Genomic DNA, 23,971 nt, shown 5'->3' with positions numbered 1-23,971 from the left:
CCAATCTGGGTCCTTTCTGTTCAAATTTATTTCACAGAAGTTGGTGTTTTTTAATGTAAACGGGGAAAACTTTGGCACAAATAAGTTCAGAGGCCCCTGGACCTTCTCGGGCCCCTGGGCTACACTGACTGTACCTTTAAACCCTCTTGTCCCAATTAAAGCCAAGCCCCGCCTCTGGAGCAGACATCCCATGAGTCATAAAGTTTGATGTCCTGCCCAAAGTTTAGACCCGACTGGAGCAAAAGTTTTTTTTCTAGAAAGTGAGCTGCGGAGATTTGTTCTGCGAACTATGAATCTTTCTTGTAAGAATATTCGCTAACAGCTTCGACTTGGCCGAAGCGCAGAAAAGGTGGGACTCCTCCAGCGTTTGTTGTGCGTTTTTTTGTGTTTTGTGGCTGCGTGTGCGTTTTTGTTTTTTTTTTTTTTTGGAAAAGTTGGGGCCGGACGACAACACAGATTCCAGTTTGGAGTAGATATGCGCTTTGTTACATTCACAAGTATGCCAGCAAGAAACAACAGGAAAACGCTGTCTTTCACTGCAGATTTCGACAGCTAACACACTTTGGAGGGAAGTAAAGTACCGGACTGTTCAACTTTAGAATGACTCGGGATAACTTTTACTGAGCGTCGTCGATATTTCCTGTTTTCCTGCTGTGTGAAAAAAAAGTTTGGGATTGGCTCAAACTTCTTTTTTGAGTTTCTGAACGCGACATTTTCGGACACATAAAGTTCGCAGACTGTTCTGGGACAATGGATCCGAGCCAGCATAATCCTCCTGCCGGACACCAAATCGTCCATGTACGGGGCGACTCTGAGACCGACCTGGAGGCGCTTTTTAACGCCGTGATGAACCCGAAAAACACTATCGTCCCCCCCTCCGTACCCATGAGGATGAGGAAGCTGCCAGACTCCTTCTTCAAGCCTCCAGAACCAAAGTCCCATTCCAGACAAGTAAGCCCGCCCTGTCTCTCCTCTGCCCCTTCCCAGAAATCACGATTAAAGCAAGGCCCATCCTGTGGGGGCTCAGGCCTGCAGTACGCGACTGGTACAATCAGCTATTAGTTACTTTATCCTGTTTTGTAGCGGTGAATCGCCTTTGCGATATATCCACTGTGCCTTGAGAGGCTGTTTGTGTTCACATCCTAAAATTTAGGATACAGCCTCCCTTTTGTGTTCAAGGTGCACTTATGAATCCATTTACCCTCCACTCTAATGCATTTGATTTCAATTCCCCAGTAGTTACAATCAGATTAGGGAGACCACTGCCAAAACAGGCGCGTGGGGCCTGTGCGTAAAAGTTACCAAAGTAACTTTTACGCACCAAATAACCAAAATATCCTCACAGACACTTGTTTGTGGTTAACTGTTGTTCTTATGACTGAAAAAATGGACATGAGGTGAGTTGTCAGATTGGATGAACCTACACAGGACACGTAAACTTGCACGTATGTGTAGAAGTTTTGGTCAGATTTATGACTGTGTTATTTATAGACTTAGCAATCATGTGGAAATAATCATAGGGAGTCTTTAAATGGATTGTTTTTCAGTGATGATTTGCAATTTAGAAAATCACACGAATGTTGAACTCGTCCTACTTACCCCCTCCCTCCCTCCAATCCTCCCCTGCCGTCCCCCACAACTGTTGCTTGTGGTCTCTGTGGAGTTCTGTCATCAGTGCGCATGCGTTGTGGTGCAGCAGACTCTGCGCTCTCCTCTGGCCCCCACAGGCTTGGGATCCCCCCCATCCTCGGACTTCAACAACACTAAAACGTGTGCACACATGTATATGAAAGAACTTTCTAGCATACATATGGAGAGTACTTTTTGGAGTTTTGCTGTTATTTTACCACTGTGGTGTTTTCTATTCTAAATTATTTATTTTCTATTCTTTTATAAATACTTGCACTAGTTTTTCTGAGACATCTGTATAATTTTCTCTGTTAATCAATAATTTATTTTAATATAACTGTGCAGAGAAACATTCAAGCAAGATAAAAATATTTATCATCATATCAATATTAGATGGAACTTGGTAGAATAAGAGGTCCCAAAGGAAATTCCCATTATTTGAAAGATTTTTTTTGTTTTCTACAATTCATACTGATTCTCTTCCAACCCCAACGCAGGCCAGCACTGATGCTGGGAGCGGCGGAGCACTCACGCCCCACCATGTCCGTGCACACTCGTCCCCCGCCTCCCTGCAGTTGGGAGCTGTTTCTGGTGGCTCCCTGTCTGGCATGCCCCCAGCAGGTGCCTCCCCTCAACATCTCCGTCAGTCTTCTTATGAGATTCCTGATGATGTACCCCTGCCCCCGGGGTGGGAGATGGCCAAGACCGCCTCTGGCCAGAGATACTTCCTCAAGTAAGTATGCTGGCAACAAGGCTAGTGTATCATCACTGTTTCTTGCATTACAAAGTCCTTAGAACCAAGAACATTTGCAACTCAAGTGTGTTTTGGAAAGTGGATGGATGCCTTTGAAGGTAGATAGAGCTTTACTGATGTATAGCACGTAGTCATCAATATACCCCAGTCCTCTACATGTCTCTATGTCCTACTGTCCATGCTGTGCATCCTAATGAAGGCTGTGTAATGGAATTCTTGGTTAAAGAGAAATGGCTTTTAAATGAATTCAGGACTTTCTGGCCAGACATCATCAGGAGTGAGAAATTAGGCATCTGTAATATCTGATGTTAACCACCCAGCTGTTTTCATCCTGTTATGGAAAATTTCCGAGACAGCGTATACTATACATTAAGAGTAGTACCTGAGTGTCTTCTTAAGGTGCACCAGAGATGTAACTGAACCCTTTAATCTGTAACTTATGAGGCATTACAAGCAAAAATGTAGCTTCCAGTGACGTCCAAGTTAGCAGAGAACTGGTCTCGAGATCGGACTCTCATACTGCAGCTCTGTTCAGTGTACATTATGCTGACAATAATTTGCAAATCTGCTACAGTGCACAATGGTGGCCAGTGTATTCAAAAACAGACAATTGCAATAGTTAAATTGTAGGTTATTAAATTTGGTGGCCTCTGCAAACAAGAGGAGTCTTTTGAGGGACTGCTGCTGTATGTAGTGTTCCTTTTCTTGGTCTCAGGTTTCAGTAGAAACAATGGATCATTGTAGCTGCCCCAGACAGAAAAGGACAGACAGCTCTGCAAAACCCATCTGCTTAGCAGCAGATCTCTTCCACATTAATGATCCAAAGTAAACTTTTTAAACAGTAGGTCGCAGGTATACCAGAGCCCTTTAGGCCTGTCACAGTTTACCAGGAATTTTCTGGATCGTGACGGGTTTCTTTTATTCTCGATTACTTTCTTGTGTGTTTATTAGTCTTCGAATGCCTTCACTCTGTATAGTTGTGTGAAAAGATGGGTTGAATTATTCATAAAAGTGACGTCCTTGTCAACAATTTATGTGAAGATAATCCGCCCATTGTGAGTTGTTCCAGTTACAGAGTGCTCAGCAGATCATGTTTAGAGATGATTTGACTTTGAAAGTCGCCATTCTTACTGCTATAAAATGCAAAATGTTGTCAGTTCGAGGAAATATTACTCTCTGACATGGGGTGTGAGCAAACATGATAGCCTCAAATTTACTTGGATCAAAAAAGAGCTTTCAGTACCAGATGTTTTAAGGTCTCACATCTGGACAACATCTGGCCAGTTTTGAGGAGGCTCTTCTAAAATTGTACAAAAGGACTGGGGGGGGACTGTTCTCATAGACTCCCCCAGGATCACTGCAGTTGTTTTGAAACTGATGTCCATCCAGACAATGAGGCAATTTTGTTTTGTTCTAACGTTTGTTGCACGATTGAGCTTCATCAGTAATTTGTTAAAAATGAAATTATGTGTAACTTTTCCTCGTTATTATATGACAGTTATGTAATCGTCAAAGTTTGAGGGGTTTTTTAGCCACTGTTATATCAAAAACAAAACAGGACTGCAGACAGAGAATTATTTTCTCCAACTGACTGACTGATTGGTTAACTGAAATCTACAATTGTGTAATTCATAAAAAAAATAGATTTTAGAATACAGCAAGTCTTTGCTCATATGTGAAGTCCAAAGCTGGTGCATCTTGCTTTGTACTCACAAGCAAAACTTTGGACTGAACAGCTGAAAAGCTCTGTTAAGAAGTGTGTTTCAGCTGGCGTGTTGTACACCTTGTATAAGTGTACGTACACCGTGTTTGTGTTTGCCGCACATCAAAGTGCAGATATTTGATCTGGAATACAGGCGGCCTCAGCAGAGCTGCTGGAAAAGACACTCCCCTATTTATAAACAGGGGTCGTTTGACCGAGATGTGCTGCAGAAGGAGTGAAGCCGAGCAGGAGAGTGTGTGTGGGTGGACGGGTGGGGGTGGGGAGTCCGTCACCAGCCAGCAGAGCCGAGCTGAGAGTGGGGGGGCTCGCATTTCACTCAGGTGACTGCTGTTGTCCGTAGAGATAAATCAACTCAGGGTGAAAGTTTCTTATTTTAAAGTGTCTGCCTCTTCTTCCCCCTCTGTTGTTTACTGCTACACTCAGATCATACAGTTGGTGATTATTGGCCTCTCAGCCCCGCTGATCCCGATGTCCCACTCCCTTTAAAAAGCCAGGCTCCGTTTTGGTATGAATGGAGCCGTGGCGCTGTGATGGTGCCTCTTTTGTGTCAATGGAGTTAAATGGCAGCCATGTGGAGATGACGAGAAGAGGGGCCAAGAGAAACTCCGGCCCTCCCTTTGTCCCAGCAGTGAAACAGTGATCTTTATTCAGACCACAGGCCTGTTGAGACTCATGTGAGCCTTCCCAAAATAGACAAATGGTTGACATGAAAGTTTAAAGATGGCGGTGAGCGAGGGCAGCCGCTTTCTAAGGACTTTTAGCATCTGTAATGTTCAGAATAAGAGTTTGGTGGAAATTCAAATCAGTGATATTAAATGGTTGATGTAGTGTAACAGTGCTGACAGCTTCAGTTTGGCCTGATGTTTCTTTTATACGAGTAGTGATTAGTGCTGAAATAATTAATGAATCATTTGATTATTCAGTCCTCAGAAAAATAATTGCCATCAAATGTGATGATCATCGCAGAATTTTAGTATTTATCAGGAAAGATGCTGAACTATATTTGTTTCCAGCTGTGAGGATTTTTGAAGCTTTCTGTTGTAAATTTCAGGCTGTTAAGATTTCGAGACGTCACCTCAGGCTCTGGGATATTGTGATAAGACATTAACACCAGACATGAGCAATCTCCTGCAAAAATCTCTTATTTTGTTTTGCCTATTATATGAAAAACAAAAACCTTAAGCCGAGCGAGGACTGGGAGAATGTCAACAAAGTCTGTTGACCTTTCCTCTTCTTTCTTCCAGCAGTTTGCTGTGGCCTTTGATTTATGACAGCAGGGGCAGGGAGGTTGGGTCACCTTGCTTGGTGCTGGGATGGGGGCAGGGCCGGTCCCCAGGGCTTGGCCATAAACTAATGAAGCTTTCTAATTTAGACACACCGGTGAACTAGGAGGGGTAATCACTGTTTCCGGGCGCTTATTAAATGCAGCTTTGAATGAGCTTTTAGTCCGTGGGAAGTCAGCCCTAAGCGGAGGAAAGCTTTGGGGGAGCAGCTATTGTCTGCCCTCAGGGGCAGGTAGAGCTGTGTGTTGATGGACACTTTTGTCTTTTCTCAATTGGATTTTAAACTGTTTTGATGAGCGTGGAAAGGCTGGCTCGTGTCTTCCCATTTTTAACTTATCAGTGATTGTAAATGACCCAGCTATTCACTGTGACCACGTTAGTTATTTTTCACCTTCCATACTGGATCGTAGTAATAGATATTATTAACGTTATTTTCTGTGTTTTTTACCCCGTAAAGCTGCACACATTAACAGACTGATAACAGTCTAGCTTCAGCAGCGTACAAGTGGCGTTTCCTGAACATCTGTTGTGCTAAATACAAGTCAGGGAGATCCTCTATTAAAGCCGGAAAGATCAAAGTGTTTACTCAGACCTTATGCTCTCATTGTATGCAGTCGATATCTCTGTGGTGCTGATTTGCAATAAGAGATCATGTTGGAATTTCCAGCAGATGACTGTGCCTCCATTGTAATATGTAGCTGGTGTAAAACAGAAGTTTGCTGTCTTTTTCAGTCCCTGTAACATAGTGAGACTGAGACTGCTCATCAGCGTTACATCAGAAGTAAAATAACTCAAGTTTACTTTTTTCATGCATCAGTGTACGCCTGAGACGTATTTGAATGCTCTAACACCCACAGACCATTGTGAGACACACACAAATGCTGTGGTTGTTAAAATTGAACATTTAACACCGTCCAAGCCCACAGATGTTTGCCTCATGGGTGTGAATGCCGTGTAAAACACAGTTGTCAGTTACCTGGCTTTTTAAATTTGTACCACATTTATTGTAAAGATCTTGCATCACAGCAGTGTTGACTCTCTGCTCATTATCTAAAAATGATTTCATTTTTATAGCTTGGTTAGCACTGATCTCATACTCAGCATGGTCTGTAAACATCATATGATAACTAAATAGTTTCAGTATCAACTGTTATCTGATTTGCTTCAACTCTGCTTAAAGGTTGAAGAGATAAATGCACAAATTGGGTGTCAAACTAAGCTGTCACGAACCGAGGCCGCTCGCTCAGTCACAAATGGTGCTGGGAAGACTGGGCTGCAAGCCTGCGTGAAGCCCTCATTTCCAGCAACTTTGTGTTTGACAAACTTTTGGTTTATTGACCACACACAGACAAGGTCCTTCCTGTTCATCTGGGGCCTGTCAGCTCAGTACACAAATGGGACTGTGAGAAAGTCAGGCTAGTGTTTACCAAAGTCTTGATGTAACACCTCTGTCCCAGACATCAATGCCTCCTCTGTCACTGAGGGCATCTCCACAGAGATGTAGTATCTGAGACGTGGACCCTCTCAGGTGGGTTTAAAGTTCCAAAAATGACTCAAACCATCACACCTTATGGGAACTGAGTGGTGCATGAATAACAAAATAAAGAAACATTTGTATATACTTCATGTTGGCAGTTGCTACATGAATAAATTTGAACTATTTTTACTATATAAATGCATTTATTTGCCCATTAATAGCAAGTCAAATTCAGTGCTTATGTAGTGCTTTCAACATGGTTAGCGTCAGTTTTTGCTCTAAAAAAAAAAAAAGAAGTAAAACCTTTGAGAACTGATTGATCTCACATGGCACTCCCTAAAACAACTCTTAAATGAATTAGTCTTTGAAATAAACTGCAGTGAAACTGAAGCTTCTGAGCTACACTCAGTCCTGCTTCTTTGTGAATTAGTTGCTTCGTTAGGAAGTATGATGATACAAACCCTCCTTCAAAGGGAAACTTAAAGCCACAATAGGGTCACAGAGGTTGCCCCAATAATCTCTCTTGATGATGTCCTGCTGATAGAGAGGCAGCCAGGCATCCCCAGCCTACCAGAGTGGAGGTGGTCATCCTCATCTTAGGCCTGATTACATCTGGCCTCCCTCAGTGCGCTCTTTAGTCATTGGCTTCAACCACCCTCCAAGCATATACTCCCTGGGTGGAGCCACTGTGGCCTGAGGATCCCATTTTTAACATTTGACAACTCAGCTGTGGGGCGTGTTTCATCATTGCTGCACTCCCCATAGCTTCCCTCCCCTGTTTTACACCAGTGAAACGCAACTTTTGACATCTGGCTCCGAGAGACAATTTAAGTGGAATAAACAGTTGATCTGGCCTCAGATCCAGCTTTGATCTGCTGTTTTGGCAGGTAGCAGAGCTTATTCAGAGACATTTAAACCACTGAGCTGACTTATTTTTGGATGGAACATTCTCCTCAAAGCCAGATGCAAACGCCAAAGTCTTCATGGGTGTAAACAGGCAGTCTGTGTGTTAGGAAGTTTGTCATACTACTGTAATCAGATGAGGCCTGTGAATCAAGTGCAGCATTCAGACTTCTTCACTTGGATTTCTGTAAGGATGTTGAACCTCTGCTATATTTTGATTCTGTTACAGTCTTTTAAATATCTTAAATGGTCTTCATATAGAAAAACAATGCAAGTTGATGAGAACCAGCTTCCATGTGATCAGCCCATTAGCCTTTATGCGAAAGGTCCCCCTCCCTCCTCTTCAGCGAGACACTTTATAAATAACGCGGGCACAATAAACGCCACCTTGATAATTGGGCTATCAGTCAAGGAGATGTCAAGTGCTTGGGTGGATCAGGAGTCCTACTCTGCGCTCTGCTGAGCCACAGTCAACCATGATGACAGGTTGAGCAAAAATTAGCTCCACACTACAGGCAGCCAGCTTCATAATGGGTCATGTTTGAACCGCATCGCTCTGCATGTATTGACAGTTTCCCCTGAAGAAGCTAATGATGGGTTATTTTCTGTCTTTGGTGATTCTCATTAGAGTGCCGAACATCAAATTGAGGCCATGTCCACAATAATGCTTTCATGGATTTAATTTCAGCTCGGACAGCAACCCTTCAGAAAATGATAAAAAATCAATATTGTAGGAGCGCTGTGGTAGCTGAATGTCACAGTGCATACTGCATGGCTGCACGGTCGCCAGCCAATGACCTTTGTTGCATGTCATGCCCCTCTCTCTCTCCCCCATTTCCTGTCTGCGTCCTCCAAGGCCAAAACAAAGCGCCAAAAATGATCTTGATAAATAATCAGTGTTGTGGTTGGAAATATAACTGTCTCCAATATAACCATGTCAGTGTGGACGAGGCCTGACCCCCAACCTGTTTGCTCTGTCCACTTCCCTGCCCTGGGGATGGAGGTTGGGGGAGGGTGTGGCGGCTGTCCCGCTGAGCTCGCCGTGACGTGTAAAGACAACACCGAGCAGTTGTGACTGTGGAGGTTGCAGATCAGCAGCAATTCCTAACAGCAACTGGTGGCCTCCAGCCGTCCCAACAGTTGCCATGACATTGTTTCGTTTTATGTTTGGTCCACAGGAAGCGGTGAATAGTCCTGACCATATAGGGTTCGGGCAGGTTGAGTGAATGGATTATCTTTTAGTTTTAAAACCTGGTGATGAATTACTGGCTCTTGGTAACTCATTTACCTGTTCTCTGAGTTCCCACATACAGGCTCTTTGAATACAGTGCGGCGTGACTTGGAGGCTCTCACACTCTGTGGATTTTACATCGGCTTTTTGATAATCTCCTCTGTTTTGAACTGAAGCTTTGTTTACATCTGTTTTGATTGATTCGAGCTGCAGAAGTTAGCCTCCCGAGCTAGGGTTTGATAGAAAACTCAATATTTGTACTTTCATCTGCGCTAAGAGAGGCAAAGGTTAAGAGGTGGGGGTATGATCAGAGATGTTGGAGGCGTTGAGGTTGTATATTTCCATCGGTTGTAGCCTTTCTGTTCGGCTTTGGTGTACCAGGATGTGCAGGCCTCTCATTTACGATAAGCCCTCCCTTCCCATATCCCAGCGCTCCTCTCCCAGTCTCCTCCCTTTTCTCCCCTCCCCTCTATAATAAATGTCATAGTTTCCAGAGTGGGAAGGAGGCAGCGAAGGGGGCAGGGCGGGTGCTTGGCGTGTAACAGGACCACAGCAACTCATGCAGCCAATGGAATTCAGAGGGATTGCTTCTGTAGATGTTTTTTCCTCTTTCACTCTTTTTTTTTTTTCTTTTCTGTAGTTGTCTCACCCCACTCCCTGTGACCCCTCTTTCTCAAGGGGGCCTCTCCAATCTGAGCAGTTCCAGCTATTTTGCTTGGTTTGTGGTGTTTGTGTGTGTGAGGGCTGGGGGAGGGTTTGGTAGGGGATTTGGCAGCTCCTTTGATCAGTAAAGCATAAACAAGAGGGGGCTTCAAAATGGGTTGCATTGTGTGGGGGGAGGAGTGCTGAGTCAGGCCCTCTCGCTCTCTGGCCTGGGATAGAGAGCAGACAGGCAGGCTGGGATTACAGCAGAGGCCAAGAGAAACTCTCTGAATCTCTCACTTCACCCCCAGCTGTTCCAAAATCTGGGCTAATGGCGCTTTGGGATCAAATTAACAGCGAGTTGTAAAGAATTGCAGTGGGTGGAAGAACGCATCCAGAACATGATTATTGCAGGGTACAATGGCTAGATTGCTGAGGGTGATATTTAATTGCATTATGAACAAACCCTTTGTTTTTGTATTTAAATGATTCAGCCAATATAAACCTCAGAGTTGTGGTGATGCATAAACAAGCTGCTGGACTTTGGTGGCTGTTTGTTTGAGGTGGGGGGGGGGCTCTCTCAAATGGGATGTTTCAAAAAACAAAAAAAGAACAAGTGAATAGTGGGGTTTTAGGTCGTAGCTCAGTCTGTGCCTTTGTCAAGCAGGTGAAAGCTTTGTAAATGTGGCGCCAGATTGTTAAAGCCCCTGACACTCCACAGTGTCCGAGCCACTTCCAGGAAAAAGGACCCCCTGCGTTGAGCCCTGGGACTGACCCTCCCTCAATAGAGAGGGTCCTGCTCGGGAGAGGAGGGCTTCCTGTATTAGCTTTCCATCTTAATCAAGCAACAAGTACCAACAAAGCACTAATTATCAATGCCTTCACAGAATCCAACACAATGCCCCCTCCCCTGGTCCCCCACTCCCGTCCCAGCAAAGACGAGCTGTAAAATAGATGGAGCAACATTGTTTGACGTTACAATAGTTGTTTTGAAACCACTCACAGCCTCGTAGACATTTTCAAGAAGAAGTACGTGATTTATTTTTAGTTTTAATTTTAATTAACAGCAAGGTGGACTTTCTCCCCCGATTCGTGACACACAAGTGAATTCAACTGGAAATTGTATTGTCCAATCCAAACTAAGAACTGAATCCTCGGTTCAGGCTGGGTCCAAACAGAGGCAGCTGACTTCCTGTAACACTCATCGTTTACAGAAAGCAGGAGTTAGATTCAGAGTTTTCATCAAAGAGCTTGTTGAAGCTGCTGTGAGTCATCAGTTCCTGTATGTGACCTGCCGCTTCGCGCTGATATCGCCCCTAGTTTGAACTTACCACTGACTGCTGGTAGAAACACACTGACGGTCACTTTTCTGACTTGCATTTTTTGCAATCTTGTCTCCTTACAGCCACATTGATCAGACCACGACTTGGCAGGATCCTCGCAAGGCCCTGCTCCAGATGAACCAGGCGGCCCCGGCCAGTTCTGTGCCAGTCCAGCAACAGAACCTTATGAACCCAGCCAGTGGTGTGTATATGTGGACTTTGTTATATTACTACAGCAGCAGCATATGGCCTGATTCACAGTTAATGTTAGTCATATTTGAGGGTTTTTTTTACATTCTTTGAGGTTATTTCTGGGCGTTTTCTTACTTTCAGTCAGGAGCAGTTTAGTCTAGTTCTTGCATGTCACTAAGGCTCTGTGTGTACCTCACTTCTGTCCGTGCAGTTGGAATTTGCCCTGGGTGAGGTAAGACTGAGGTAGAACGTGACAGGTCCTGTCTGACATGTTTGGGTGCTCCGTGACTCACAGATTACAGAGTTTACTCATGAAGTCTCTGTATTCTCAAATCATCACTGTTCCATCTGGCAGCCTACAAGGAGATCTAAAAAATAATGAAAAGAAATAAATGTTGACAAGCTGGCTTGTTTTCACTTACAGACGACGGAGACATACATTCTCAAAGATGAAAAACAACGTGCTGCTATTTGTCTTGGAGGCCTTTTCCCATGCAGTTGGTTTATTTTGCCATAACATGTGCTCATGAGGACATATCTAATATTGCTGCCTCTCCTACTGAGAGTGTCTGTAACCACAACAGGCTGGAATTATGCTCAATTATGTGTTCCAGTTCAGTTATTGCTGTCTAGGGTGTAAGTTTTGTTTCAACATTGGAGGGGGCAACTTAAGCAGGGGTCCTTTTACTTTCTGCTTTTTTTGTATGTACAGATTTGCGTCTTTTCTGCATCAGTTTATACTGGAAATGTATTCATGTAAAGGAAAACACACAATTCAGGCACCAGGTGACATTTGAAATATAATAGAATATAATGCAGTAAGGCTCTCAGGCAAGCAGTTTGTCAAAATCAAAGCCTGCAGCTACTTTCGTGTTTTCATTGCTGGTGGTTGCACTGGGGGCAGACCTGTCCCCTCCATCCACCCTGACGTCTGTGCCTGTGGTGTCAAAGAAAAGTCTGAGCAAGCGCCAGCAGCCCTCCAACATGGCTTTTGTGTGCCATCCCTCAGGTCCTCTCCCTGATGGCTGGGAACAGGCTATTACATCAGAGGGAGAAATTTACTACATCAACCACAAGAACAAGACCACATCCTGGCTTGACCCACGGCTTGACCCGCGCTTTGGTGAGTTTGCTCTAGACAAAGTTTGCTTTTTGATTAAAGTAAAATACCATGTATATTCTATGTCTTGCAGTAAGGAGCTCCTTTAAGTTGTAACAATATTTCTATTTTATATTAAAATGTAAACAAGAGGGTTTTACCAGGAGTTTCTTTGTGACCACAATTTACTTTCTCCAGTAGAAAGCTCTGGCCAATCCAGAAAACATGTATCTCCACTATTGTAATAGTGAGTCCGGTTCTGTGTGATTCATTGTTAATTTCACTGCACAGCATTGTTTCACAGTGACTAGTCACACCACTGCTTGTTGAAAACAGATTTCACCAAACCCCCACCCTCAAAATCCGCACCTAACCTTTTGTCAGCCATTTTAGTGTTGGAGCAACAGCTGAGTTGGCCATTAATCCCCCGGGCCGGGCTAAAGTTTGACAGCTCGCTTTCAGTGTGTGGTCGCCAGGGCTGGTGAATTAGTGACAGGAACAGGTACATTGTTGAGATTTCTCTGTGGCCATGAGAATGAGCTAATCCTCCCGCACGAGGAAGACTTCCAGAGATGAAGGTTCTGCTTATGTCACTCTGAGTCATTCATGCTTCAGGTGCCATCCCTCCGTTACAGCGGCGTTCCCCTGGGAAGCTCACCCCGGTTCGTGAAGGCAGCATGTGTGAATCAGCACGCAGGCTGTTATCCTGTTAAATGTTAGTGTTACTTTTTATCAAGCCTGGGCACTTCAAGGCAGTGTTTCTGTAAGCAATTGTGTGTCCCACTCACAAGGCAGACAGGAAAGTTCAAAACAGAGTTGTAAGGGGAGTGGAGCAGCTGGGAAGAGATGGCGGCTCTGATCGGCGAACCTCTTTGAAGATTTATAAGTCCTGAACACACACGGCTGCTGGGCCCCTGAGAGCGAGTGTGAGGGGAAAAGAGACCATGTTAACTCATGAAGTGCCATCAGACATCATTTTGTTCCATATTAGATCAAATCTTTTCTCTACTTTTTATTATAAAGGCTCACATTTATACCTTTATGCCTCTTATGTTCACTCTGCTGTTAATTTTGATCCTTTAAAATTTTAGAAGGATTTCTAAGAGCTGCGCTCCTCAAAATACTTGATATTTCACAAGTGAAGGAAAACCTAATTTTATTGTTTCGCAGTTATTTTTTAATCACACGTTTTCACATTTGTGCAAAGAAATGGGCTCATCTGCTGCAGAAACCTCTATACTGCTGCTATGTAGGTCTCCAATCATAAGCCAGCTGCTTTGATAATGGAGGCTAATTTGAGCTTTGAGAAGAAAAGCAGCAGAGCGCCTTTAACTGAGGGTTGTTGCCGGCTGGCTTTCCCCTGCGTGAGGCCCAGTGCAGGCACAGCCCCATTCTGTTCTAGCTCCAGACAGACTTGAATCTCTGCCAGGCCTCTTTATTCTGTGGTCCAACTCTTAATCTGTTCCAGACCTTTTCAGTCAAAGAACTCCAATGTGAGAGGGGAGGCGGGGGGCAGGGAGAGGCAAGGCGAAAGGGGAAGAAAGAAAAACGGAGGAACAGAGGGAAAATGCCGACGGGATAAGCATGCATCCTCTTTAAGAGCCAAGGAGGTGGCGAACAGCGAACAAGCCATGAGTGCGCCGTGGCTGAGTTCAGAAGGGGGCTGGCCTGTGTAGATGTGTTGTTTTCTGTACGTACTACTCTGGACGAACAGCAAGGAAAACATGCGAGGGGTATAGCTGAGTGCACAAAAAGACAGATTTCCTCTGGGAGTTTTGGCTTTGAAGCCTTCGTGTAAAGCCGTTTGCCAAACTCGCTGCTGCATTATCTGTCATGTGATGTTTTTCTGCTTCTGCTGTCAAGTACTACACCAGAAAAGTTGTCATCTTATTAGTGATGTCACCTCTGTGAGACACTGGCAGCGTGATGAAGCAGCAGTTTAAAGAGTCAGTTCATGTTTTTTCACTCACCCCTAGAGGCATCTATTTATGTGGACAGTGGGATTTATGAAATAATTCCTAGAAAAGCTGCCGCACACTGATATTTCCTCACTGACTCAGAGTTTCTCCTTGCCATGCAGAGCCAGGTCAACGTAGGCTAGCTTTACTCAGGCCTTACTGTTGTACACGATGATAAAGCAGTGTATCACCTCCAGACTGTTTCCCCTCTTGGCTTATCTCAATGCTAGAAACATAACACCTTCCCAAGGGGCCTTTTTTAAACTTGTTAAATTGACGGCAGACAAATATTTACAAAGCCTTCAAAGGTGCTGTGCCCTGGTCACATAGAGAACTTCCCACAGCTGGCACACCCTCAACCCTACCTGCCCCAGGTGACGTCGTGATGCAATATGCCTGCCGGTGTGATTGTGTGATAAGAGCCTGTGTTGCTGGCTCGTTGTGTTGCAGGGGTGCGTGAAGAAGACAAAAGGCAGACGGCATTAACTTGTCTCTTATCTGCCTGGCCCACCAGCTATCACCGCCCGTATGTGCTGCTGACTTCAACCACCCCTCCACACACACACACACACACACACACACACACACACACACACACACACACACACACACACACACACACACACACACACACACACACACACACACACACACACACACACACACACACACACACACACACACACACACACACACACACCTACACGCCTACATGCCTGCTTTCATGCTATCACTCTGGCCCTGAAGTGAACCTGTCCTTCGCTCCTATCTCACCCACAGATGTAATTCCCTGCTTCGATACGCTCCCTGTTTGTGAATAGCTGCTCCACTAACATTGGTCACGGTTACCTGTTTGGTCTGTGAGGAAGTCCTTGACTTGGTTGTTCAGGAGAAACTCAGTTGTAAGACTGCTTTCGAGTCTTGTGTCTCTTTCTCTCACCAGAAAGACGAACAGACAGTCAGTTGTACATTTTATCAACAGCTGTGGAAAGTTTGGATCAGGAGTCTGTGAACTCTGATGGAAGTTTACAATCAATAGTTTTGGTAATTATTAGTATAACAAGCTTTCACTTTCATTTCCAGAGAGGTTTGGCTGCCTGATTTTCTCGCCCTGTCAGACTTCCTGTAACAATGTGGATACATACACGAGTTGAATGTTGTTATCACTGACAGAACTACAAACATAAAGACGCAGTTTGCTCGAAATGGCCATCATATGTCAGACAATCTTTCTCCATATGCCTCCCCTCACTTCTTCAAAGCTCAGGCCTTAACAGATCTACAGCTGCTTGCACGGCCCATGTGCAGCGCCTCTGCTTTGAGAACAGCTGATGGCAGAGTGATCCGGCCTCCAAAGGCCTCAGTATCTGCCAAAGATAAGAAGCAGAGGGACCTAACACTCTCTCCCACGGCTTCAGTTGTGTTTGTGTGCAAGTGTGTGTGCTGGGGTGGGGTTGTTGGGGGAGGCAGCGTGGACAGAGGGGGGGAGTTGGAGGGCAGGGCGGGGCGGGGCCTCCACAGCTTCCCAGGGAGAGCCCTGAGCCACGCTTCATTCAGCTCCTGAGATAGTGTAAACAGACAGTGATTGAATGGTGATGAGAAAGGTGCCGGGGCGGGCAGGACAGCACAGAGAGAGGCAGCCCCGCATGAAAATCGTGCCCCCGTCAAGGTTTTGTTTTGGTTGGTGTTTCAAGCGCATAAGCAAACAGCGCTCCTCATTGGTTCCATTACTGTTACACCCCTTGTGGTCAAGCACATTTGCTTCTCTTTCTCTACTACAGTGATAAAACGTGTGACCTACTTTGCATGCATAAATTGCTGCATTGCTGTGCTGCTTTATACTCATGTTTATTAGACCCACCCTCACTGGAGTGAAGAATAACAAAGATTTCTCGGGGGAACAGCTGTGTTTTCACATGTTGCGCTATTGCAAACATGTAGTTAGGTTGTTAGCGCACAATGCAGTTTGTTTGGTGAAAGAACTTTGAAAGTTGAGTGGTGCAGTGTCAACAGAGCCTGATCTATGTCTATTTCAAATGAATTTGTCTGATTTGCATACTGTGCTTCATAATGCGTTCATTGAAGGAGCTGAAGTGGACCCATCAGGCCAGCGCAGCGAGGCAGTCAGTCTTGAGGGGTAATCTGTGATTTGTTTAGAAGGAAACAAAACACACAATGAAAGGATAAGTCATAACTGATGCAATGTACGATGCACAGCTAACAAAGCCTGTCTTAGTCAGTGAGTGGGAGGGGATCAGGTCTTACAGGAATAGTGGCTGTTTCAGACACCAGGTGGAAAACGTGTGCCGGGACTTCTCTCGTCCTACACAACCTGCTGCACTGGCTCCGCTCTTTTACAAGTTCAGCTTGTAGAAAATCAAGTTGTCAGTCTTGTTATGCAGCATTTAAATGCAGCCAAGCATCGAAAGGTGTAGTTGGAGAAACGTTAAGTGTATTTATAGTCTGCTGGAGATCCTATATGTGTTAAAATCATCTTTGTTAAAGCTGCACAAATCTTACTAGCTGTGAGCACAGAATGGGGATGCAAGAGACAAGTGTCTCATCCCACTAATTGAGACCCAGAAGATTTAAAAAAAAAAAAGTTGCTGCTGAGTTTCGACATTTCCACACAGAAGAGAAGAAAATGCAGAGTGGCTTGTATGTACAGCAACTGCTGTGTTCAAAGAAAGCTGGAATCACCAGTTTAAGATCCTTGTCCTCTCTAGTTCCTTTGATAAAAAGCAGTCACAGACCATTTCTGCTTTGCCATCTACAGTCTCAGATGCAAAGTAATATTATACTGACAGCAGATTGATTTGAGCTCCTTTCTGTCTCTTTTGCAGCCCTGAACCAGCAGAGGATCACCCAGAGTGCACCAGTGAAGCAGGGTGGGCCACTGCCTCCCAGCACCCACAGCGGAGTCATGGGAGGCAACAATCAGATGAGACTGCAGCAGATGGAGAAGGAAAGGCTGAGACTGAAGCAGCAGGAGCTGCTTCGGCAGAGACCACAGGTCAGGACGCTTTTCAAAACAATATTCAAAGGCTTTTTGGGAAGTGCTGTGGCCTCACGGAGGAACTAACCCGTATCAAAAAGGTCACAAGGTCAATACTTTCAGTATGTGTCCATCAGCGTCGTAGCGACACGGGAAATGCTCACTAGCTGAATGTCGGCTAAATATTTATGTAGTAAAATGTACATCTTGAGTAGGCCTTTAAATATGAGTCATCACTGACATGGATATTGGTGGATCTTAAGCCCCTTTGATCAGTCTTTATTGTTACGCCACCCTGCAATGAAGTCTCATGAGTCATATGTGGTAATTTTATCACTTCCTAACGGTGATGCGTCACTGTGCCGCCCACATAGGGTGGTGCAGCTGAGCCTAGTAGTTTACTCAAGGCTGTGTCATGACACCAGAAACGGAGCTTTATGATTATGAATGAGGGTGCTGGTGACTTTGTTTACCATGCCATTCACACAGGCTGCTTCAGGTTTACAGTGCAGGAAGTGACCCGAGTGTGTCCGTACGCTAGGCTGTGGCGGGGAAAAGAAGATGTTTGGACTGTCCTTACTGGAAGTCCTCAGAGCATATGCATGGTATGCTCAGAGAGAAACCTGGTTACCACTGATTTCTGCTCTCAAAGCCTTAAACTGTTGCCTACCTTTGCATGTAAATAAAGGTTTTGGAGCAACCAGGTTATTTCAGTGCATTTGTTTTCTATTCCCCGTCTTCCTGCCTGATTTCTCCTGATCCATATGCATGTATGCATGTAGCGACAATTGTGCAAGGAAAACACACAGCTATAAAGATGACTCAGGCTGCTCAGTTATCCAAACTTTAATGAAGATTAATGGGAAATGTGGAGACTGGACTGCAAACCAGACTGTATACATCTGAAGAGTGCTGGATTCCAGTAAACCCCAAACTCCTGCAGCTTTTCAGAAACAACATGTTTGGAATCCGGACGTCAACTGTGTTTGCAAATATAGCAGAGCAGTATTATAGAGGGAAATTGTGCAATCGTGTAGGCTATGTGCTTGTGTAGGGAGTTCAACTTTGGGGCGATAACTTGCCACACCCAAATGTGTTCCACATGGCAAGAAGTTTGCTGAATTAGGTTGGCGATGTGCTGATGGCACTCGAGTGCTGACGCCGCTCTGTCATGCACAAAAAGAGAGGCAATAAAACCGTAAAGATTGTTTACAGTACACAGCCCTCATAATCCCTCTTCATCAAAACCAGATTGTTTACATGTGTGCATGGGATTCTGGGAAAAGTGTCGTCGTTGGACAAGGAAGCACCTTCGAGTTCTGCTGCCCGTAGATCTGAAATGAAAACAAAGAAGGAAAACTCCTTATTACCTCATGAAGGGCTAATTAAGGCTTTCTATTTGTCTTATTGCCTCAAAGAACATTGTGTCCATTTCTCCTCCACCACAACCAATAAAAGCCTTTGCCAACCACTTAGGGTGTCTAGCAGCAATTTTACATCCTTACTAAAAAAAAAAAAAAAAAAAGTGGCATCCTATTGGCTGCCTGTCCGCTGTCGTCTGACCCTCTGAAGGTTTCATGAGATCCTGAAGCGGCGATGGCGGTCAAGTCACTTCACCTTCCCGTTCAAGGGCTTTGAGAGCAGGAGGTGAAAAAGAACATGACTTCATATCCTCAGCCTTATCTGATTCGCCGTGTGTAGAAAACAATTGTCTCCAACTGCGGTCGGCCCCTCTTGTAATTTGACACTGCGCATGGGAAGAAATGGAGAGCACCATGTTGGCAGTCGGTGCGGAGCAGCAGGGGTTTCAGGCCGTTCTGACATGTTTGCATGAAGCTGTGTATAATTAGCCTCTGAGGTTAGGGGTGGGGTTGATTGTGTTGCTCATGTTTTTTTTTTTTTTTTGGTGCCTTCTCGTCCTCAGGAGCTCGCGCTAAGGAATCAGCTGCCTACCAGTATGGATCAAGATGGCAGCACAAACCCTGTGTCCTCCCCTATGGCCCAAGATGCCCGGACCATGACCGCCAACAGCTCTGACCCATTCCTCAACAGGTTGGTTTCACACAGGAGCCAGATGTGTCTGTAGAGCAAATGGAGGAAACGTTCCCAAAGAGCAGTGTGTAAAGGACAGAAACTGCAGCTGAGGTGCACCGATTGACGTCACTTGGCGAGGGCTCATCAGACTTAATGTTCCCTGTTTGATCTGTGCGCTCGGCTGTCTGAGTCCTGGTGAGAGCTCCCCGAGTTACACAAGTAGTAAAAACAGGAGGCCGGTCTCCGGGCTTAACCCTCTTCACATGGTTATGACTCACTCAGACCAGCAGCTCTGCGCTGAGTTAACTGCACAATGATGACCTCTGGTGTACGACTGCTGCAGCAGAGGCAGTGAATCTAAATGCTGTGACGAAATGTCTAAAAGCACACTTTATTCACAGTGACACCAGACGGGCTGAATCTACAGTAGGTGCAGGTAGGAGTTTCATCCAACTGTCTGCGAGTGCTGCCTCATGGCATTCTGGGAAATCACGCCTAGCAGTTCCAGCTCGAGCTCCTCCGTAAGCGGACGAAGCGAGGAAAGAGCTGAATAGCAAGCAGGCCATGAGAACATGTGGTCCAGTCAGTAGACAGGCCAGCCTAATCTCCCCTCCTCCCCCTGTTGCCTCCACTCCCCTGCTCTTACAATGGCCTCATTCATCCTGCCTCTGCCATACTCTGCCTACATATTTTTCCTCTGCTAATTAGTATAGGCTTGTCAGATGTCTTCTCTCTGCCTCTTTGTCTCTGCTGCCCCATTCACCGTTGCTCTTTTTCCTATATTCTGCAGCAGAGGGTGAAAAAGTGAACTTGGGTTTCAGCTGTGTCACTGTGGATTAGACACGTAGTCGTTCAGATAGATAGAACGGCGGAAACGTGGATGTATGCACAAAGTCCCCGGGAGAATTAAGGCCACGCTGCTGCTTTTCAGCCTGTGTGCTTTTAATAACCGACTGTGTTTGCTTTGTTGGATCAGTTAATTAGACTGACGTAGTTCAGTTTCAAAGCAGAGTTCACTGAAGGTCATTGAGGTCGTCAAAAGCTCTGCTGAGACAGAAAAGCTTTTCATTTCCTTCAGTTTGACGGAGAATCGTGATGTTCGTGCACAGTTTATAACCGGGATCTCTTAATTTGTGTATTTTCAGCGGGACCTACCACTCCAGGGATGAGAGCACAGACAGCGGCTTGAGTATGAGCAGCTACAGCGTCCCTCGCACTCCAGACGACTTCCTCAACAGCGTGGACGAGATGGACACAGGTGAGGCTGGGATCACAGATGGTTACCTGCACCTCCCGCCCTGCAGTCACACCACGTACTGTACACGGAAACCACTGAAACTCCAATGAACAACAACGATTCTTTATTTTTTCCTTTTTTACTTGAACTATTCGTTGTCTAACTTTCAGCTGCATCTTTTGTATGAACAATGCTTTTTGAAAGTTTAATATCATTATTAAATCATTTTTTCCTTCTTCGTTAGGTGACGCTCTTCCTCCCTCCATGGCGACGCAGCCCAGCCGTTTCCCCGACTATCTGGACGCCATCCCGGGAACAGACGTGGACCTGGGCACCCTGGAGGGCGAGAGCATGGCGGTGGAGGGCGAAGAGCTGATGCCCAGCCTGCAGGAGGCCCTGAGCTCCGACATCCTCAACGACATGGAGTCTGTGCTGGCAGCTACCAAGATTGACAAGGAGAGCTTCCTCACATGGTTATAGAAGATCCAAGCGGGGCGCCTCTTCCTCCTCTCCCCACACTCTGAACTGCTGCCTGCTCTGATCTGTGAAGGATTCATAGATGCTTTTACAAGACATTTCAGCGAGCGTGTCTGGACTTCTGTCTCTGTCTCGGCGTGTAAGGCCAACCTCTTTTGAGGCAGTATTGTTCTCTTCTTTTCACTGGTGTGTTATCTCTTTATTTTGTCTGTGTCTTCAAGGCTGGCCCATGAACAGACAATTACGCAAGGGTCCCCAAATCTTTCACAGGTCTGTCAGTGAATCTAGGGAATCTTTACCTAGAGCAGGGGCGCCTCCTTCCCCTGGCCTCCCCTCATAGCTGAGCTGGGCGGCTGCAGGTCCTCTCCTGCAAGGACCGCCGTCATCAGTTACCGCCTGGAGTCTCTGGTGCCTCTTTTTCTTGCAATATAGTGTGAAGCAGCACTACTTAACTGTATTTGGGACTATTGCATCTAGCTTACGTAGCTTTATATTTGGCCTTGTACGTTTTTATTCTTTCTTTTGTTGTTTGTTTTCAGCGAGCCTGAGAAACCAAAAATGATGTATTTGAAGCATGAACAACAATACTGATTTGGAGTAAAGGTAATGCGAGGCCCAGTTTGGACATGTTGGCTTTGCTGGTGGGGCGGGGAGGGGTGGAGTGAGAGTTGGAGCCTGGGGACCGACTACATCGCTGCTTGGCTGTGCCAGCAAGTCTAAGTTAAACCTTTGATAGATCAAGTGCCTTCAGTTGTAATTTTTAAGACGCGAGCAACACGAACAAGTAAGTTTCTGTAATGCAGCAATAAGCATAAGGCTGTCTTCATTTACACCAGCCACACTTTCCTCTCGCCAATGTTCAGTAATCACAATTGTACTTTCGTTTTATAAACACATTATAATGGGATTTAGGGATTTCTGGTTGGTTTTTAAACCCTAGCCTCTTTGTATCTCAGTCTTATTCAAGCCTAATTCATGATTCATTCTTTACCTTTTTAGTATTCTTTTATTTTTAGGTTACTACATATGTATGATAGCGTAGATCAAATGGCATTTTGCTTTGTTTTTAACTTCTTTCATAGATGAATTAATACGTTTTTAACAGGGTCGACTGTTATCGCAGCACATCGCTTCACCAAGATGAAGTCTGCCAAGACACAGATTGATCAGTTTTGGCTTTTTTAACCATTTAGCTGATTCTCTTCTTGTCTCTGATTTACTATATACATATTAGTGTTATTGTTTATGTTGATCACATGCAGCTTTTACTATCTTTCCTAAACATTAACCAAAAAGGCAGATCTTTCGGCGAAACAGAAACTATAGCTCTTTGATCAATTAAACCTTGTGACAGCAAACGGTGTGCGAGAGTTACGATGTTTGAAAGTGTCTTCCCAAGGAGGAGCTGAACCCCTCGGCTCGATGATGTGCAGTGTGTTGAAATAAGGGGTTTGTAGACTACAGCTCAGACAAGTTGAAGCAGGTTGAAGAGTCACGTTGAGGGGTAGCGTAGAAGGCCAGGGTTTGACTGACGGCGGCGAGTTACGCAGACTGTTGACTTTTTTTTTTTTTTTTTGGTGAAATAATCAAGAAACAATCAGTCACTATCTCAGTCAGGAATTGTTGTGGCGGATTCCAAAGATGTTTTTGTAATGACGCTAACACTTATTTTTGCTTCCAATTTCACAGAGTCCAGAAACAGTATGATTTGTTAATCAGCCTCTGTATGAACACACTGTATAAGCTAATGAGAAAATGATGTAGGTTTAAGTGTTAACGGACATGTCTGAATAGGTCTAGCTGAGAGATTCTTTGTTTTGTTTTGTTTTTTTTTTTTAGACAAGATGGTTGTTTTGAGTGACTAACCCTGAGATTTAAGGATGAGGTTTCAGAACAGAGAAGCAAGTAATTCTTGTATAAGCGCTCACATGTTTACATTCTCTCTGAGTAGAAAGTGCTACAGCCACAGCGGAGACAACACACTGACGACTCTCCCGATCATTTTGATGTTTACAGCATGACTACACCTTTGCATTACTGCAGTATCCTTTGAACAATCAGCCGGCCGTGCATGCCCTTGGTTGAGGACTTGCAGGATGTCACACTGATTCTGTTGCCGACCAGTACTTCATTGGTAGCATTAACTTGATGGAACAAATTTTTTTTTTTTTTTTAGATCAGAGAATATGAACAACTTTTTTTTTATTCTGTGTGAGAAACCTCTTTTTAGTTTTGATTTTATTGATCATTAAATCGTGTTGATGATGGAATTTAAGATGGACAAACAGTGTTGAACAATGCAACTAAAATGAGTGGTACACTACAGTGCTTGTATTGCACGGCTACAAAGTTTTCATTTTGATGCAATGACGCATTTTGTCACAGATCTGATTTTATGCTTACCTAGTGTGTAATTGTCAGAGCATATTAGCTGTTGACTGTCATTGTAGCAGTAGAACTAATCACACAGTTAAAGGATTTTGTATTTAGAGTTTTCTAAATGCACACGAAATGAATTTATATTCAGTAATGATCTGTTCTTTTTTTTTGATAGATATGTGCATGTGTTTTAGAACAATAAATTCTGTTACATTATATCTTGCTTCATATGATACGTTGAAATTGGCCTGAAATAAAGTATATACTTTGTGGTAATATTTTCCTTATGTTGTCATTATATTAAAGAAAAAAAAGATCTAAATACACCACTCTATATCAGAATGAGTAGCTGTGTGGGCGAAGTATGTGTACACTTACACAGAATTTGACTCAGTTTCTCATGATATACTGACACAAAGAACACTACAGGAATACAGACATACAGCTTAAAAATAGAGCAACAAGGTGAATAAACAGTCACAAACAGATGTACATGCAAGTTTGTCAAGATGTGTAGATATAAAGATCAATATATAAAAAATGATGACCAAGACTATGCAATGCTTAAGTGAAGGGTTTCTGTAAATTGTAGACAAGTTGTGCAAAAGTATAAACATACATAATGAATGCCTTTAA

At 44.4% G+C, this 23,971-nt stretch overlaps 1 protein-coding gene across 1 annotated transcript; it reads left to right on the top strand.

Moving 5' to 3' along the window:
* Positions 1-236: 236 nt before the first annotated feature.
* yap1 (Yes1 associated transcriptional regulator) lies at positions 237-23,613 on the top strand. The gene is made up of 8 exons (XM_070971045.1): positions 237-951; positions 2,127-2,362; positions 11,048-11,166; positions 12,166-12,279; positions 17,057-17,226; positions 19,133-19,260; positions 20,388-20,500; positions 20,724-23,613. Exons 1-8 carry the CDS (start codon positions 751-753, stop codon positions 20,957-20,959), a joined length of 1,317 nt encoding a protein of 438 aa, XP_070827146.1. The 5' UTR covers positions 237-750; the 3' UTR covers positions 20,960-23,613.
* Positions 23,614-23,971: the final 358 nt, after the last annotated feature.

Source organism: Chaetodon trifascialis, chromosome 9, assembly GCF_039877785.1.
Source record: "Chaetodon trifascialis isolate fChaTrf1 chromosome 9, fChaTrf1.hap1, whole genome shotgun sequence".
Taxonomy (NCBI): domain Eukaryota; kingdom Metazoa; phylum Chordata; class Actinopteri; order Chaetodontiformes; family Chaetodontidae; genus Chaetodon; species Chaetodon trifascialis.
The sequence above is the reverse complement of the archived record's forward strand: the minus strand, read 5'-3'. Positions and strand labels throughout refer to the sequence as shown.

Bases quoted from the DNA above. Each gene is read 5' to 3' on its own strand.
- yap1 (XM_070971045.1), top strand. From the start codon at position 751: ATGGATCCGAGCCAGCATAATCCTCCTGCCGGACACCAAATCGTCCAT. The intron at 11,167-12,165 runs GTGTGTATATGT...GCCATCCCTCAG, and splicing joins CCTTATGAACCCAGCCAGTG to GTCCTCTCCCTGATGGCTGG. The intron at 17,227-19,132 runs GTCAGGACGCTT...TCTCGTCCTCAG, and splicing joins TGCTTCGGCAGAGACCACAG to GAGCTCGCGCTAAGGAATCA.